This window comes from Sturnus vulgaris, chromosome 23 (assembly GCF_052056855.1).
Source record: "Sturnus vulgaris isolate bStuVul1 chromosome 23, bStuVul1.hap1, whole genome shotgun sequence".
In the NCBI taxonomy this organism is placed as follows: domain Eukaryota; kingdom Metazoa; phylum Chordata; class Aves; order Passeriformes; family Sturnidae; genus Sturnus; species Sturnus vulgaris.
In genome coordinates this window covers 8,625,237-8,644,158 of record NC_142265.1, presented here as the reverse complement: position 1 = coordinate 8,644,158, position 18,922 = coordinate 8,625,237, and the positions used below count along the sequence as shown (strand labels likewise).

The 18,922-nt window shown below is 50.7% G+C and overlaps 1 protein-coding gene across 8 annotated transcripts in view; it reads right to left on the bottom strand.

The window, feature by feature from the left end:
• The window catches only part of CADM1 (cell adhesion molecule 1), a 132,871-nt gene that overhangs the window by 14,346 nt on the left and 99,603 nt on the right, over window positions 1-18,922 (bottom strand). For 3 of the 8 annotated variants that reach the window (XM_088177916.1, XM_014884634.2, XM_088177915.1), the window contains exons 6-9: window positions 17,243-17,342; window positions 14,318-14,490; window positions 10,740-10,811; window positions 1,721-1,753 (exon numbers count right to left, since the gene is read on the bottom strand). In XM_088177916.1, the coding sequence (XP_088034042.1) occupies window positions 1,721-1,753; window positions 10,740-10,811; window positions 14,318-14,490; window positions 17,243-17,342 (378 nt within the window). The remainder of the gene's footprint in view (window positions 1-1,720; window positions 1,754-10,739; window positions 10,812-14,317; window positions 14,491-17,242; window positions 17,343-18,922) is intronic. The other 5 variants (XM_088177914.1, XM_088177917.1, XM_088177919.1 and 2 more) reach the window with 3 other exon arrangements.

Here is an 18,922-nt window from a genome sequence, read left to right as displayed (position 1 = left end):
TTAAAATCGTTTTTGGAGAAAATCCATTTGGCTGTATTCATGCCCATGCATTTCTAGTCATTCACAGACATGCTCACTCCCATTGGACATTGGAAAGAACAAATGGCCAACATACAGAAACACCTGGTATACTCCATACACACTCCAGCAACACAAGCTTGGAAAGAAATCCAGAGTCTTCATGGGAAAAGCACCCCACAAGGGCAAGCATGGGGGAATTCAGAACAACCTGGCTGGTTTTAAGGCAGGAAAGTTTGTGGCAGCTCGTTTGACTGGGACAGGTTGTCATTTCAGCTGGCCACGTCCCTGGCAGCGATCCTCCCCACGGAGGGGGAAGTCCTCTAGTTAAAAACAGGCTTTTAATGGCTTCCTCAGAACAAAGGAAAAGAAGGAAAGACATGAGGAATTGCTTTAAAAAATGGGGCAAGGGCTCACCACCGAGCATCTGCCCAGCCTGTCCTCACTGCAGTCTAATACATGCCAGACTGACCCTCTGCTGATGCAGAGACATCTAGAAGGGATGCTGGCAGTTGTGCTATCACCAGGGCTATCTGATCTTACTCAAATTTAGGGATCAACATCTAGCCACCAACATGTAGCTACAAAATCAGCAACGCTGGCTCTTACATTTGACACACACAGGGCGATCGTCACACAGACAAAACACCAGTGTGCCCGAAGATTTCCCATCTTTATGCCAAGGGGGAAAATGCATCCAGGCAGGTAAGTTATTTGGGATAAGAAGTGCAAGCCCCTCCATCTGATATGGCACATTGCTACTGAATGGCTGCTTCACTCAGTCCTGCCTGACCTCACCCAAGCAGAGCCTCGAGGGGAGCAGGCAGGACAACGGGGTGCTCTGTGCCAGGGATTTCTGTCAGTAAAAAATCAGTCAATTTATCAGAGTTAAAAGAAACTAGAACAGCAAAGTTCTAGTGGATTAGCTGTAATTAAAAATTGTCAGAGGGGTTTTGTTTGGTTCCTCAGCTGAAAAGTAAGCCTGTGCCAAATTTGGGATGCTCAACTCCCAGCCTGCAGTGTGTACGTAGGCTTGCTGGGGAATGCAGGAAGCTCAGGAAGCTGTCAAGCTGTTAGCTAGACTGCCTGCAGCAGACGAGAAGGGTTACTTTGCTAGACTGCTATGCTGAGAGGAAAGTGTTGCTATTTGTTTTCCCCATCTCCTTCTGCAGTGTAGTAACACAAACTTCCCTGCCGACCTTGGAGGCGAGCGCTCCTCTGTGGAGCATCCCGGGGTCCCAGTGCTGCCCTAGGCCAGCACACCTGCTGGATGCCCTGTCTCAAAAACTAACTCAAAATGCAGGAAAAACAGTCAAAAATCTAAAACAAAAACAAACAAAAAAACCCCAACAACAACAAAAAACCACAAAAAACAAACAAACAAAAAAACCCCCTTTTTCACGTGTGAAGTGACTCTCTCAATAGGTGGAGAAGCACCTGGCATTGCCTGGACCTGGATGCCACTTCCAAGGGGTTTGTGCTTGCCTGGCACCAGGATGATCGGCTGGGGAGCTCGCAGCAGAAATGACAAGAGCAGACAGACTTCCCAGCCTTAGAACCCATGTTGCATTTATGAGATGAGTCCACCTGAAACACAGTTTTCCCTTGAAGACTCCGGTTCCCTTTTTGGCTTCCCCTTCCCAGGCTTGTCTTGCCACTCAGCAGTGCTGAGAAATAAGATAAACAGGAATGTGATACCAACCGTGAACTGCCGGTTCTGTCGTCGCCGTTGTGTCTACACACGGGAACAGAGGATTGGAGGAAGGGAAGAAACAGGAGGAACAGCATGCAAAAAAAGGGAAAATGGAAAAAATGGAACAGATAATATATGAGCAAGCTTTCAAAGAACATTGCGTGACAAGCAATAATAAAATGAAAGGCAAAAAGCATTTGAAGTGAGTTGCACTGTTTAGAAGACATGCCTCCAGTTCAAAAGCTATGAGCCTGAGGAAAACAGTAAATTTTTCTCTTTTTCCAGGTCCTTGCCAGAACAATTACTGGTGGTTGCAAAGTCAGGGGAACAGGAGACAGGAGAGAACACCAACACCAATGGTTTGGTTGGCAGGGACAAAACAGAAGCTCCAGAGCAGGATGAGGAGCCGAGGCTCAGCATGGCACTGTTACACACTCAAACACTGCCTCATCAGAGCAGCCATGGCCAGGAACAGTCTGCCCCTGCCTCTCCTCCAGCTTCCCAGCCACCACCTGCATGATGAACCACTCTTCTCAGCATAAAGTATGTTCTACAACTGGCAACTGTGGACAAACATTACCAGTCCCTCTGCTGCAGCAGGTACCCGGTTGAACAGCTATGGGTAATTAAAATATCCTGGATTATTTTTTGTTGGTTAGTCTGAAGCTGACTCCACTCCATATGGACTAGATCCCACTGGAAATTTCTTGGGGGGCACTGCCTTGCCAATGGAGAGATGTTTTGTCTTTTCCAGGTGCTTGCAACAGGCAGTTTTAAAAGACTGACCCAAATCTGAAGGCTTTTTCTGACAGTTATTTCCTCCACACCAATAGATCTAAGCCCAGTGCAAGCACATCACCCAAATTTACCAGTTTATTTAGCTGCTGGAGGCTGTTTACTTTCCCTGGAGGTGGGTATTCCGTGGCAGGGGTCAGGGGCTGGAGAGGGCTGGCTCCTCAGAACGTGTCACTGGAATAAACCCCTGGAGCCAAGGGCCCTGCCCAGATGGAGGCAGGCAGTGTTTGAGTGAGTAACAGTGTGAGGGAGCACACAGCAGCCCCGAGCTTGTGTTTTGCAGCAAGGACAGACAATTCCCAGCGGCGTTTCCCCCTGGTGACATGCTGGCACACAACCCTGCACGGGCCCCCTGCGTGGGCACAGGCAGCAGTGGAAAAAGGAGGACCTGGGTTCTTGGCAATTTAGCTGAGGACAGCCCAGGGCTGAATTCCTGAAGCAGCAGCAAAGACAAGAATCATACAAGGAATACACAATACTTACAAATACAAGGTCTACATGCTTTAATTATGGAAGCAAAACAAATAAACCCTGCACAGTTTAGCAAACTGCACCGAGATTTGCATAACAGATTATCAAGCCGTCATTAGCCTGTTTCCACTGCCAACATAGGCTGTTCTCATCTTGGCAACCAAATCTAAGGCACCCTCAAGGAGGCCAGCCCTTGCTCTCCCGTGGGAGCTCTGGGGCTGCAGGGGAAACCTTCCAAAGCCACGAGGAGACCAAGAGCAGGGCTTTGCTTTGGTTTTGGGCAGCAATCCCCATTTGTTTTAACCAAGCAAATGGTGGAAGGGGAAATGGTGGTGGAGGTGGGGGGGAAAGCCATTGTTTAGAGGGGCTGTAAAACTGAGTATTAACTCCTGGGATAGCATCCTGGCATCTATAAATAGTCTCAATTTACTGTCTTCCTGAAATAAAAAAAGTTATGTCAGCTTTTACACTAAATAGAGAATCTGCTGGAAGCAAACTGGCATTGATGTGCTGGAAGAGATTATTAGTGAAGAAACAGTGCAAACTGGACAGTGCATCTCGCTTCCCCGTCCGGGGACAGAGACCGACAGGTTACACAAAATAAATAAAGTTCTCAAGCGGTTGTAAGTGCGAACAAAGATCCACGTCAAACAACATGTTGGCTGCAGCTGGAATGACAAAGTTATGATTAGCAAATGGCTGGGATGGTTGCAATAGGAAACACAGACCGGTTAAAGTTCAGAGTGAGCTCTCGGGGAGTGCTGGGCAGCCCCAGGGCTCTTTGGGGATTGTACACACCAGCACTCAGAGGGAGTGACCCCGTGTCAAACACGTCGTGTGTCCACATCAGCACTTGGCACAGGAGAGAAAACAGTCACTGCTGCTTTGGTACCAAACCAGGGCATTCCTGCAAGTCTGTGTGTGTGTCCCAGCCCCTCCTCACCTGGGCAGGGACATCCCAGCCCTGCAATGCTGCTGCTCTCATGACCTGCAGCTTCAGGCTGGACTGCCTAACTCTGAAGGTGTTTCCTCAATCCTGCGTATTGCCACCAGCTTCTGCTTTGCTTTCAAGAACAGCCACACTTCCACATCAGAGCAGGCACACAGCACCCCAGGGACCAGCCCTCTGCCCCAAGTCCTACAACAAAAACCATCTCTTCTCCACAAGTGCTGACCAACAAGAAGGATTTGATACACTCCTGACTTAACCAGTGTTGACCAAGGCCAAGGAAAGGCTCTGCTGTCACAAAAAAGCACTGCTCTGGTCCCAAGCCATCAACATGCAGATCAGCTACACAATCACCCAAGGCTGACAGCTATCTTTAAAATGGAAAGTGGTGATGAAGAATGGGCTGGTTCACCAGGTGCAGCAAAGCCAAGAGGATGTAGGAATCACATAACCAAACAGACTCAACGTGGGATTTTCTATCTTAAGATCAAGGCTTCCTTCCCAAAGCCAATCAGTAGGATGCTGTTCAGGAAAAGCAGAACAATGCTGAGGCCCTCCAAAATCTCCGTGTACAAAAGCTCCTCAGAGGCCTGGTTTATAGTTACAGAAGGCACCCCAGGGAGTAACCATTGGCCTCTACAAAGCTGCAAATTTCACTTTATTGTGATTTCTGTGTAGCACTGGCCGTAAGAAATAAATATCTGCCAGCTAAGACAACTCAGATGACACCCAAGCTCTAGGCACTCCCCACCTCATTAGGCAGCTACACGAGGGCACACACACATATACACACACATATTTATAAAATTACTGCGTGGAGGCAGCTGGGCCACATTTCTCAGAGTTATGAGCTCCACTGCTGAGCCTCCTCGTTTTCTCAAATGGATTCTCTCCAACTTCAAACTGTTTGCAGAGTGTGACAGACCAAGCCCTTTAAACTTGGCCGTAATTAGTCCACAGCCTCAAACAGAACAAGCACGATGGAGGAATATTAAAACCCCAGCAGCAAAATTGAATTCCCCTGGCTGAATGCTGCAGCTGCAGTGCTGCAGCCTCGCAGAGGTGCTGGGGCTGAGGAGCACACACAGAATTACAGCAGCACATCCACCAAATAACGGCAAAACACGCTGCTGCCTTTTAAATTTAAAGAGGCTTTAGCAAGTATAGATATCCATTCAATATACTGCTTTTTAAATTGCTTTCTGAACTGAAACCAAAAGCCAATCTGATCCCTGACGCGTGGAGCTCTTATTCTTCCCGATTTTCCAGACTACTTCACATGTACTGACCAGGGCGAGTGTGAATTCCTGCCCATCACAGCCCGAGGGAACAGCTCTGCAAACGGATCCCTGCTCTGCTTCAGCTCTTGGGGCTGATGAAAAGGCTACAGAACCCCTCCTGGCATCACCCTGGATCCAACTTCTGTGGGACAGCAGCACAGCTGTCACAGCCCACAGCAGTGTGAGAGCTGAGGGGTGAGAGGGCTCAAACATCCGAGTGCAGTGGCACAGCCATCCTCTCCCTGAACACATCCATCCTCTTCCTCACCTCAGCCATCCTCTTCCTCACCACACGCTCCTCCCAGGACGGATGGAGATGTCCTTTGCATCCCAAAGCCCTGATCTGCCCTGTGCAGAGCTCCAGGTTGGTGCTGAGTGCCCTGTCCAGGCATGCAGCAATGGGCCCTGGGGACAGCTTGATCAGTGGACCAGATGTTTCACAAAAATCATCACAATCTGTATGGATACTGTGTGTGACCAGAACAAAAACAGTCTGAAATTAGCACAGTGGCTCCAGCCATGCTTTTGCACGTTTCTCCATACAGATTTGGGAGGATTTGAGTTTGACTTCTAGCCCAAGCTTGCACACACCCCAGGCTTCTGCTCAGAAAGGTGATGGTTAGTGCATTGCTTATGCTGTGTCACCAAAGGTAAGGCCACATATGACAGGTCCTGCCCGCTAAAGGCTGGACAGGGCACTGAAAGACTGAATTTTATTTCATTTTATTTCCTGCCCCAGGCCTGTCAGCTCTGCCTTTAGCCCCTTTAATGCGGACACATCCTGGATGAAAATGTCAGAAAGGCGCAGAATCATCTTTAAATTAACTTGACATTTTACCAGGGACAGGCAGAACCTTCAACAGAAAGCAGAAGTTAAATAATAAATAATTTGGGGGAACAAATCCCTGTGCTGCGTCCCTGCACAGTGGCACCAAGCACCTGAACGTGTCACAGCTCGAGAGCAGCCTGGGAATGCTGAGAGCAAAGCTGAGAGCAAACCAGGAGCCCTGGCTGCTCCTGCTGGTGTGCCCGGCTCCTGCTGGCATCTCCACATCCCTGGCAAAGCCAGAGACTGCAAGAGAGTCCAGCCAGCCAGGCTGAAGCTGCCCACTCTGAGCTGACTGGGGAGCAAATGTGTTTTTGTGATTAAATTCCGTGTCAGTGCCTGCAGCAGCCCCAGGCAGCAGTGGCTGTACCTGAGCCAGTGCTTCAGCCATCCCCCCCTCCCAGCAACCCACGGCAAGGAAACCTGACAAAAGGATGGCTGGGACTGCGTTCCTCCTGCCCACCAGCCACGGGGATTACTGCTGGAATAAACCCCTGCAGCTGCAGCTTTTCACACCACCAGCTGTAATTAGAAAAGGACAAACTCCTACTGTGGATAAAATAATATTTCTTGTTGTGAGGAAGTTTTTTGGCATGTGAAATGCTCTGAAAACCTGCAACACTATTTTAGCTCAGAGAGTTCACGTTTCCACGTGCTGTTATTTTTGAAGCAGCTGTGGGGACACAAAGGTGTGCTGCTCAGGAGACAGTGCCTGTCCCCACGGGTGACAGCAGAGTTCCAGCACCACGTGCCCCTGCTCCAGAGCTGATATTCCAACTCAGCATCCATTCTCAGCTCCTGCACACCTCCAAGACAGACAGAGCTTGCTCCTGCTTGAACAAATCCTGAGCCTCAGGAAGGGACTCCGAGCTGTTTCCATGGGATGGGCTCGGTGCTTCCCACGTGCACTCACTGAGGGGGCTGGAGCACCTCTGGGAATTCTCAAGGGGAATTCACTGCCTGCAATGTTACAGTCCCCTGAAATACACACACCCCCACACCTGCTACTCCAAGGGATCAGTGGGATTGAAAATTGGCCCTAAATGGGAATTCCAGGGAGGACATGGGGAGCCCCCAGCCTGCAAAGGATGCTGCTGCAAAGGATGGAGAGCAGAGCCTTTGCAGAGTCAGCAGCATCTGCTGCAGGGCTGGCAACACCAGCAACCTGCACGTGTCACCCCCAAACCATGACACCTGTGCCATTCCACCTGTGGAGAAAGTGTGGGAAAGGCAAACGTGCAGCTGTGGATGCTGCCGTGGATCCTGGGAGGCTGGGACAGGGAGGAGAGCCCTGGGACAGGCAGGAGGGACCTGGGACAGGCAGGAGGATCCTGGGACAGGCAGGAGGGACCTGGGACAGGCAGGAGGGACCTGGGACAGGCAGGAGGGACCTGGGACAGGCAGGAGGATCCTGGGACAGGCAGGAGAACCCTGGGACAGGCAGGAGGGACCTGGGACAGGCAGGAGGGACCTGGGACAGGCAGGAGAGCCCTGGGACAGGCTGGAGAGCCCTGGGACAGGCAGGAGGGACCTGGGACAGGCAGGAGAGCCCTGGGACAGGCTGGAGAGCCCTGGGACAGGCAGGAAGGACCCTGGGACAGGCTGGAGAGCCCTGGGACAGGCAGGAGAGCCCTGGGACAGGCAGGAAGGACCCGGGACAGGCAGGAGGACGCCCTGCACCTGCCCTGAGGTGAGGGCTGGGCTGTGATTAAGAACCTTCATTTCCCAGGAAACAAGAGCTGCCCAAGCCCAGCATTTCAAGGAGCGACTTCAGGGTAATTCAAATGATGCTGTTTGCTCTGCTGTATCGTATTGTACATCTTAATGAAGAAAGCCACAAGGACAATTTAACTGATAAAAAAGGGCTCAGCAGCGATAACGGCTGAAACACCAAAGGATGGCTGGAATATCAATGCTGCTGGAGGATACATGGAAAAGATCAAGCTGTCACGCAGGAATCTTTTCAAGCACCTACACTAAAGTGACAGAGGGAAAGCTCTAAAGGTCGTGGTGTCTGGAAACTTTACCACTGCTCAGCTTGTCCTTCGCTGCAGAAAGCATCAGGTCAGCTTTCCAAGAGCTCCCCCAGAAACGCCCTGAACAATAAATCAAAAGGACAACTCCAAGGGCAGAATTTTCTAGGGTCACTTGCTACAAACTGCTTCAGTGCAGCCTCTCTCCCCATGTTTTATTCAATTAAAGCAAGACAATTGTTTTTCAGAACTACTCCATGGTTCCAGGGGACATGAACTAGGTCAGGGTTATACTAAAAGTAGGGGGAGAAAAGCAAAATGAAACAGATTTCAAGCCCACCTCATCCTAGGGACTGGATTCCACTGGGCTGGCTCCAGATGCCTGGATTGCCAGCAGCTCAGAGAAAACCCTGCTGGCTCCCACCTCTCCTCTGTCAGACTGAAGAACGCTGGAGCATTTGGGTGAGAAAGGGAATTAAGGTATCAGGTGTCTCTCAAAGCTTTGAAAAGTGTTCCAACACTGCTATGTAATTCCAGAGATTATGTTAATTTGACCTAATTTCTTCAAGCTACAAAATCTCTTAACTACTGAGGGGCAGAAGCTGGTGTGGCTCCGTGCTCCTGAGCACTGAGTGGAGAGGACACACACACATCTCTGCATGGCAGAGGGAGGAGGAGCCTTGGCTGCTCTGGGTGGGAAAAGCACACTGAACTCACGGGCAGAGGATGGAAAGATGCATGTCAAGAAGGCTCAGTGCCAGGGAAGAAAACAGCGATTTCTGTTATCAGCATTAGTGACTCTTCTTCCGACAAATCCTGAGCAGGAACTGCTGGAATCAGGGAGCAATATCACATTTTCATCACTTTTCCAGCCTCCTCAGCAGCTCAAAGCCAAAACAAAAAAAACATCAAGAAGGCAATGGAGACCCACTGGGTTCTGCCACCAGAGTGTGAGCTCCTCCAGCCCTGCAAACGAAGGTGAGAGAACAGTGCTGGACAGACACGTGCTCCTTTGCCCAAGGGACCTCTGCCAGGCTGGTGACACGGCCATTTCCAACTGCAATCACCACCTCCCTCCCCTTCTTATTTTCAATATAAAAAAAGCTGGAAAACTACGTGAAAGAAAGCCCAAAGGCTACTGAGCATCCACAGACAAGCCACTCGCAGCAGGAACAGCAAACAACCAAACTGCTATTTATTGGGAAGAACCAACCACTGCTGGGGAACTGACACAGCAGGTGAGGACAACCAGGACAGCACAGGCTTTGGAAAGCAGTGCTGGGGCAACCCCTAAAACCACAGGCTGCTAACAACCCAGCTCCCAGGAAAAGGACAGTCATCAAGGGTTTGCAGGCACCAAGATCAACTGAAGGGGTTATCCAAGCATCAAGACACAATTGTTCCTTTTAGCCTTCCAAATTCCACTGAAAGCACGAGCAATTACCGTCGAAGAAAGAAACCCGTGAGCACGTCCAGGCCCAGCTTCTCTGCCAACAGCCCTTAGGGAGGCTTTGAGAAACCTTCAAACCTCCTCTGAAACGAAAGCGGGTTAAGTCGAGGGATCAAAAACACGGAGAAGGGAGAGCGGCCACGGCAGAGCAGGGCCAGCGTGCCAGGCTGGGTGCCCGCACCTGGGGCTACTGGGAGCACCTGCAGGAGGAATCAGAGCACGGTGAGGGCTGGCAGGGCGATGCTTGGTGGCCACTGCTGGGGTGTAAGGCACGTTGGGACACAGGCTCCGCCGGCGCTCCCTGCCAGCTCGGGTGCAAAAAAAACCTCGAAAGGAAAAGAAGCCACGAAACGCCCTGGGCAGGGTGGTGAGAGTCAGCTGAGCAGCGTCATAAAAGCAAATAAAACGTGAAGGCATTTACACAAGGGGTGGTTTACAGCAACAGTAAATGTGCCATTAGCTATTCAATGGTCCATCCTCACCTGCCGTTTGTCACCTCTGCCTCAAAAAAGTAAAAAACAAAAAACCAAACAAAAAAAACCCAAAAAAACCCACAAAAAGCAGCAAGCAAAAGCAAAAGCAGCGGTTGGAACAGGAAAGGTCAGAGAAATGACAATGCAAATGGTTACAAATAAATCAGAAGGGTTTTCCTGATGAGTCAGGTCTGTGAGGAGGTATGAGGATGTGTCAGAGAGGTGTCATGATCTTGCTGGTTGTTTTTATTCATCTTTTCTCACAAGACATGGAAAATCTCACAAGCTGAAAGGCAGCTCCTGGAGAAGGGGCCTGTGGATGGCATTCACTCAGTAAAAACAACTGGTGGAATTCCCTTTTCTGGGAGAGTGAGGGAGAAGCTCATCACAGAGAAAGACCAACACCTCAGCACGAGAAAAGGCACCTTGAGTCACATCAGCGAACTGAATGGCCAAAGCCCAAACTTTCTATAAATTGCTCAGAAATTGTAGTGACAGGATGGAGCTGGAAGGACTGCCCGTGCTAAGGGAGCTCGAGGGCTGCTGGCACCCTGCCTTTGAAGTACCCAATGCTGGCCACCAGTAAATGAATTAATCACTTTTCCTGCCATGACAATTCCCACGTTTCAGGAACACCCACACCCACAGCAAGGACCAGGGCTCGTGCTGTGGGTGGGTGTATTCCAGGGAAAAAAAAAATAATACTGCAAGTGATTGGTTTGTTGTTTTTCCCCAGGCTTCATGCTCTGCTTATATACATAAAAGACAATAAACATTTAGGACATTTCCAATGGTTATGAAGGTACCATACCTGTGATGGTGGTAGGGATGGTGGTGGTAGTGGTGGTGGTTGTTGTGGGAGGAGGGATAGTTGTGGGGGGATCTGGATAAAATATAAAAAGGAAAATAATAAACAAGCAAATTAAGAAAAAAAACAGGCAGAACACAACAGCGGTCAATCGTGATCAGAGGCAAACAAGGACGCTAAGAAGCAGTGCAGGGGTTGGGGGCTTTCCTTGCTAAACCCCGGGGGAGAGCCCAGCAGCTGCAGGGACAGCAGGGCCAGATCCTCTGCCCACGCTTATTCTGGCTGGAGAACCTGGCCCCAGCCTCTCCCCCCTTTCTGCCTTCTACAAATGCTAAAAAAAAAATAAATAAATAAAACCCAGCACAAATTAGTCAATGAGAGAGAGGAATGGAATGGGAGAGGCATAAGGAAAATAAACTGCACGCTTTCCACAACAAAAAGACCGGTTTGCACACACAAGGAGACACAGAGCAGTGCTTTGGGGGCTGGCTGGGGATGCACCTGCACACCTGGCTGGGAGGGTCGTGTGAGGGGCCCTGCTGTGCTGCACAGCCAGAGCACTGACAGCACACCACCAGATCTCACTGCCTGCCCAGGGCCACGAACCTCACTGCTCTCCCTCTATGAACACACGGCAGCAGGATGTTAAAAACAACTTCAAACGTGGTAAGGAATACAGAGAAACGACAACATCATTGCTGAATATCAATTCCCAGGTATGAGGAATTCCACCAAGATCTTTTAATTAAAAAAAAAAAATCAATATTTTTCTGACAATTTCAGTTGCACACTCTTGTTTTCTGCTGCTAGGGCATCGTTAATGAGATGTTTCTCCCTGTGACCATTTCTCAGATGGACTGGCCCTGTTGAGATTCAAACCCTGCTGCTCGTCACGGGATTGATGTTACACACAGGGACACATCCTTATCAAAACTATCGGGCAGGAGAAGGTAGATATGAGAAGATGTAAAAGAAAAAATATGTATCAATGCCCAGATGATCAAACTGAATGCGCTAAGTAGTCAGGAAGACTTTGAACTACGGATTCATTCGGCAATAATAGAGCATGAAACCTTTCACGGGCTTTTGATTTCAGGTTTCCTCCGTAGCACGTCAGCTGCTCCTCACTAACACATCTGCTACTCTTTTATCTCTGAGCAAGCTCCCTTGGATCCCCTAATTAAGATATCTGAACTTTAATTATATACTGCACCTTTATTATATTCCACCCAACTTCCCAAGAGTTAAGGAACGTCACCTCATAGCTGGCTGTGCTGTGAGCAGTCACTGTCTCCTCTACACCCCACACATCTCCCTGGGAGCAGAGGGGACCCTCCCAGCTGAGGCACAGCAGCCCTGGGGAAGGGCTCCAGACTCACCCTGACCAGCCTGGGACTGGCTGTGCCGTGGGCTCTTCCTCCATAAAAGAAAAAATTAAAAAATTTAAAAAAAAAAAAAAAATCTGGAGTGCTAATGGAGCTGGAATTTTCTAGCAGTGTATCTGCCCACGCCCATGGGGAGGAAAAGCATAAAATGAAATTTAGAAATGAGCAGGTGTGCAGTGTGTGTCAATGTGATCCCCATGCCATGTGGGCAGCAGGGAAGGTGCCGGGCACAGCTCAGCTGCTGGAAGCCACAGCACAGCCTGCAGAGATGTCCCTTAGGAACAGAAGTGCCTGAATGCTGCCTCTCCTGGGGCTGTGCCACACCCTGCTCCGTGTCCCCAGCGTGGCCTGGGCACCTCAGCAGCCACAGCTGGCCCAGCAAGGCCAGCCAGGCACGGCCACCACAGGGACAGCACACACACCCCAGTGCTGCTGGGGATCTGGCTGCTCCTGGTGGTGAAAAAAGCCAGGGGCCAGAGGTGTAAGAACTCCTCCAGAGCAGGGTGAGACCCCCAAGCTGAGCCTCCCCTCAGCAGCAGCCCCAGCCTGGCTCTGAGCCAGCTGACAGCCACAGCCCAAACACCCCCTGCCCACACTGGGCTTCTCCCTTTCACATCAAGGGTTAAAGGATTCCTGCTGCTGTCCAGAGTGGCAGAGCCTAGCAGGATGGCCCCAAACGTGCAGGAACTGGAGATGATGGGTGTGTAAAACCCTTCTCTGCCCACCAGCAGCCCTCCTCTACACGGGCAACACATCTGCCAGATGCCTAAGCTGGAACCCACAGGTCTCCATCCCCTGGGAACCTGCATCTCCTTCCAAGTAATGCCATCTTGGGTCCCCTCCTGGGGATTTAATCCCAGGAGGAAGCAACCCCAAGGAAGTCCTGCACTGTCTATTCTCACTCACATGCAAAATGCAGAGTAATTATATGAGATTTCCCAGGAGCTCTAAACCCCAGGTTAGTAATGCTGGGAAGTTCCTGCAGCCCTGCCTTGGCCCAGGATGGGTACAGAGCCCTACAGCTGCCCCACAGCTGCTTTATGGCAGCAGCTTTCCTGGTTTCCACCCCGTGGGGAACTGCCTGTGTCCTAATCCAACTGCTCTGCTCTCTGCAGCATTGGTAGTTTTTTTCCAACAGTGATGTAAACAAGAGGAGTTTTTATATTGTGAGCATGCAAATTACCAATCATAAATGCATATCTGACTTCATTTTGTAAACTGGAGTCTTGTGGAGTGAGAGGCACTAGAAAAACTACCTACATGAGGGGGTACATGAGTTTTGTCTAAGCTCAAAGCTGTTGCTACCTTGATCTTTAGGCGACTTTCTAAGTCTGCAGAGGTGGCATTTGGAGAGGCATGGGAGGTTCTCCAGCCTTTCACTGGATCAGAGCAACGACCAGAGAGCTCAGACTGCAGAGCTCCAGGTGGCTGCTGCATGGAACAAACCTCAAACCCAGGTTCTGCCTCATCTGAGTGGAACCGCAGGGAGAGACCAAGACCCACCAGGAGCTCAGCCCAGCCACACACACCCACCCTTAAGAGAGAAAGTTTAGATATGCAGCCCAAGGAACAAGCTCATCATTAAACTGGGGGATCACTCTGCAAGTGCCTCCTGAATCTCCATTCCGTGCAACACCTCATGGCAGGAGCATGAGGTTTACAGCAATGCCAAAGTAACCCAGGGGAAAAGAAGAATTAAAGCAGGTACTTAACAGTGCTTTAAATGATGCTGAGGCATGTTTTAGAGTCTGCCCAGCTTCAGACAGGCTGAAGGCATCTCATTCCTCCAGTTTATTTACTGGTGTGTAATTATCTGGGGATGCTGGCTGATTAACTGGCTAGTGAAAGGCTCGGGACCCCTCGGACCATTGTTCAGGCATTACCAGAAGGACAAGAAATCACTGAGAAGTCCAAGGAGAACTTCGCAGTTCTCCCCACGCCCCTGCTCTGGCTTTTCCTGAGGCTTGCCCTGGCAGCACGGGGCAGGCTGTGTGCCCCCCGCACACAGTGAGAGCCCCAGCTCAGTGCCCCAGTGCTCTCCCAGCCCCTGCCCCAGCCCAGCGCAGCCTCGGCGCCTCAGCAGCCGCCTGCAAACCTGGCATTGAGCAGAGGTAAAGTTCTGTGACGGCTTTGGGAGCAGGGCATGTTGCAATGAGGTGTAAAGGATCTAGAAGAACGGTGGTTTTTCTCACGTACCGTATACAAACAGCATGTAATCCGCATGTGATTTCCCCACCGCGTTGGAAGCCTCACAGCGGTATGTACCATTATCTGTTTTGTTTAGGTTACTAATGAGAAGGTTTGAACCAGACACTACAACGTGTTGAGGCATCTCATCATCTACTCTTAACCACCTCATGTCCGTAGGCCTACAGAGGAGGGAGAAAAAGAAACAGTCACATTACTATTTTCCTATGGTCAAGATGGCATCTTCAAAAGTTCATCCACAGACAGAAAGCCCAAACCAAGAAAAACTGTAAAGAAACAACACATACTTTTTTGCACTACTCAAGCCCAGATGCTGTCAGGCTTCCTCAATTTAAATTTATTTTAACCCAACAGGAAACTGTATCCAGAGCTTAAATTTTCTGAAAACACTAATGCAAGCAGGAAGAAAGTTCATTAGTGGTTAATCATTCGCTTACTCAGCAAACCTGAAAGCTCTGAGGCTACAGACTCAGTGTTCATCCACGGGGTGCTCTGAGGGCAGAGCTGGACAGCAGAACAAGCAAGGTTTTGTCAGGTTGGAACCCTTCCACAAGAGCTGCCAGGGACCTGGCGACCTCAGCGGGGGCTGTGCCGGGCACTGAGAGAGCTCCAGCCTTCTCCTGTCCCCCAGCCCGCCTGGCAGCCCCTTCCTGCACCCCACCCTGATGGAACCCGCGGGGGCAGGGGGTCTGCATCACTCCGGGAATGAAAGGAGCCTGGTTCGTTAGAGCTGGTAAAGACTGGAAGCACTGAAAGGCTTTGGGGGGGGGGGGGGGGTGTCTTTTGGGTTCGTGAGGGTGTTTAGCACCATTATTATGATGTCTTTAAGCAGCAGTGAGGGGACAGATCAGCTCTTTCTCAGCAAGAAAATTCCAGCATCCTTCAGGCCACTCAACTCCCCTTAAAGGAGAGTTTCCTGCAGCACAGCATTTCTCAAGGCTGGCAAGTGAGGCTTCACATTGCTGGGGGTATCCCACGGCTCAGGCTTTTCCCTGGGTCCAAACAGCACATGACAGCCATGATGCAGCAGCTCCTGATGCTTCAACATCCCAGCCATGCTGCTGGATGGATGCAGCACCAAAGCAAACTCAGCTGGGCCTTGGCTGACTGGTTTTGGACACGGGCTCAGAGTTCTGCCCCTTGCTGCCGTGGCACATGAGCCACGGCGTGGGCAGCAGAGCCCAAATGCACTTTAACTTCAGGAAGGGTGGGAAGGGTTTGAATGCTCCTGGCTACAGTTTTTAAAGGGCTCTTTGTGCCGTGGAGTCCCCAGGGTTCCCAGCTGGTACACGACACAGCAGCAGCTGCTCAGAGAAGTGTGTCCCTGGGTGCCCCACAAGTGACCATTTCAGCATCTTCCCACTTCTGCCATAGTTTTAGGGAGTTGTGTCAAATCTAACAGAATATCTGTATTAATACCAAATAGAAATATCTCCTCTCTGGTCTTTTTTTCCCTCTGAGCTTCCTTCCCCCAATATTTATATTGCAGAGAAATCACTTCGCTTAACTGGAGAAACCTCTCCCTTCATCTAAAACCTCTGTAAAAGATTTCATGAAACCTTTTTCTCTTAAAAAGATGGAGCCAAACCCAGCTCGTTATTTTACTGTGTATTTTCTTAGCTTTGGGAGACCCAGGTAGAGTGACCTAGAGAAGCCAATTCCCAGCACATCACCAGCACCACGCAGTGTGCAGCAGCAAGCTGCCAGGGAGATGTGTCTGTCCTATTTAACATGGGAATGTCTTACTCATAGCCTGCAAGGAAAAAATGTAGAGAAGCCTGTTCATTAGATTCCCAGCTGATAGCGAATGGGAGGCACTGCAGGTACCCAGGGGAGCAGGAATGCAAAGGGGCTTGGCAGGCTCTGAGCAGGGAATAGCTCCTAAACGGAATTCAGCAGGGACTGCCAGCCTCTGGTGCACGGGGAAGGGACTGGCCTGGTGCCCAACAGAACAATCTGGGAACTGGGAATCAAGCAAGTACTATGGGAACCAAGAAAATACCGTGGAAGGGAGGATGGGGGCAGCCCGAGCCTCCTCGGTGCTGCCCTGCCCACAACGCTGAGCTGGACGGGGCCCAGCTCCCCACGCCCCAGCTCTGGGCACACTGCCAACGAGGCACTGGCAGATCTCAGGGATGTTTGCAGAAATCTTATGGACATGATGAAAATAAAGAAGGATAGTAAATACTTGACAGCCACAAATCCAAGTGGAAGAGAAAGTATTTTGAAAAAAAAAAAATAAAGCCGACAAAACTTAAATTAGAACAGCAATGAAAGTGTGAGAAAATCTACCCTCCCTTGCCAGGATTTTCCTGATGCATAAATTTCTTCAACTGCCTAAGAAAGCCTCAAGGGCTTGGCAAGAAGAGGAGAGAGAATAAAACTGGTATTCTAAAAAAACCACAGGGGGCACCGAGGGGGAGGAAAACCATCACGGGGCCAGCAGGAGCAGAGGGATGGAGTGCCTTACCTGGGGTCCACCCCAGCTCCCCACGGCCCGGGGCTGGCATCCACACAGCAGCACCTCTGGGGCCACACCTGCAGCCCCCCACCTTGCTCGTGCACACCAACCCAACCCAACCCAGGATGGGCTGCACATTCCTGCCACCCAAGCCATTCCCTGGGGGAAGAGGTGTCCAGCTGGGAGCCTTTCCCTTCTGCACCCCAAGGCTGCTGCAGGGTGGCCGGGAAGGGCTCTCCAGGAGCTCCTCCAGTGGAAATCCCTCGGCCACGAGGTGCACAGGAATAAAAGCAAATCAAGCCAGGTGTCTCCAGCAGATGTTTGGGTGCAGGAAGCTTGTCTCTCCTTCGCTCTGGGACATTGTCTTCGCAGCAGAGAATGGCAGCAGGAACAGCAGCCACACCAAGGTCCCGTCACCACCCTGGGCCACCCCTGGGAAGGGTCCAACTTACTGTGGCTTTCCAAAGGCTGTGCACGTCAGCTCCAGCGGCTCCCCTTCTCTCGTCAGGCCTTGCAAGGGGTAATTCTGAGAAACCCGCACTTGAGGCTTATCTGCAGGACACAAAACACGGCTCTGTGAGCCCCGGCTCGCCCCCAGCAGCAGGAGGGGCTGCAGCCCCCCGTGCTGCCCGGCTCATCCCGAGCTCCCTTCCAGGTCAAGGGAACTTCTTTGATGCTGGGGGGAAGCTGGAGAGGCGTGAGGGATGGAAGGGTTTGTGGTGTATCAGGATTCCTGCACCACAACGCCCGCAGTCCTCGAGTGCTAACGCTGGGCTGGACGAGAGATGCTCGTGAGAGACACAAACAGAGCCACAGGCACTGCAGCCTCTGTGCAAACAACACGGGGCTGCATTCCAGCCAGACACAGCTCCCCTAAATCCCACAACAAACACTGAATTAAAGCATGGACGGTTAGGGAGCCAACTCAGAAACACTTTAGTAAGACCCTGCAGGAAAAAAAGAGCCACACCACAAACCTAGAGTCCACAATTAAAAAATTCATTACCTCCCATGACTGAAACAGAGATTAAAAACGCAATCTGAGCTGTAGCTAAAACATTATCAGTTCAGGGAATCAATTCAGGGCTACAAGTGCCATTAAGCCATAGATATTTTTCAGGAATTTACTCAACTGTAAGGAACAAAGGAAGGAAAAAAATCAGCATGCATAAAGGTTGAAACAATTTAAATGTTTCTATTTCCTTTGAGAGTAACTGCTACCCAAAATATTGGCTGGCTGCATTTTATTAAGTGTGTTTAACTCATTAACATGCCTCCTATGGAATAATAGAGATTAGGAAAAAAAACCCGCGTGTCAGGATTTAACCAATTTAAACTCTCATAATTTTCAGTAATGGAATAAGCTACACAAGTAAATCCTCTCCCGAGATGACTCTACCACAACATTTCATCAACTAATCCCTGTTACAGATGCTTCCTGCAGCTCTGGCACAGGGCTGTCCCTGTGGGCTGGGGGCAGAGGCAGCCCTGTGGGATGGGACTTTGGGGTGTCACTGCTGAGGGGACAAGTCCCAGCCCCACAGGAGAGGAGGCAGCTTTGGTGTGCCTGGAAACGCCCTCCAGCCCTGGAGTGGCAACAGCTCTGCACAAGGAGCAGGGGAGGACGAGTTCACTCCGGAGTTACACAGCAAATAAATCACCAGGCTCGTCCCCAGCACTGCACTCACCATCCCACTCACTCACTGCACTCCCCATCCCACTCAGGCACTCACCATCCCACTCAGTGCACTCACCATCCCACTCACTCACTGCACTCACCATCCCACTCACTGCACTCACCATCCCACTCACTCACTGCACTCCCCATCCCACTCAGGCACTCACCATCCCACTCAGTGCACTCACCATCCCACTCAGTGCACTCCCCATCCCACTCACTCACTGCACTCCCCATCCCACTCACTGCACTCACCATCCCACTCACTGCACTCACCATCCCACTCACTCACTGCACTCCCCATCCCACTCAGTGCACTCCCCATCCCACTCAGTGCACTCCCCATCCCACTCACTCAGTGCACTCACCATCCCACTCAGTGCACTCCCCATCCCACTCAGTGCACTCCCCATCCCACTCAGTGCACTCCCCATCCCACTCACTCAGTGCACTC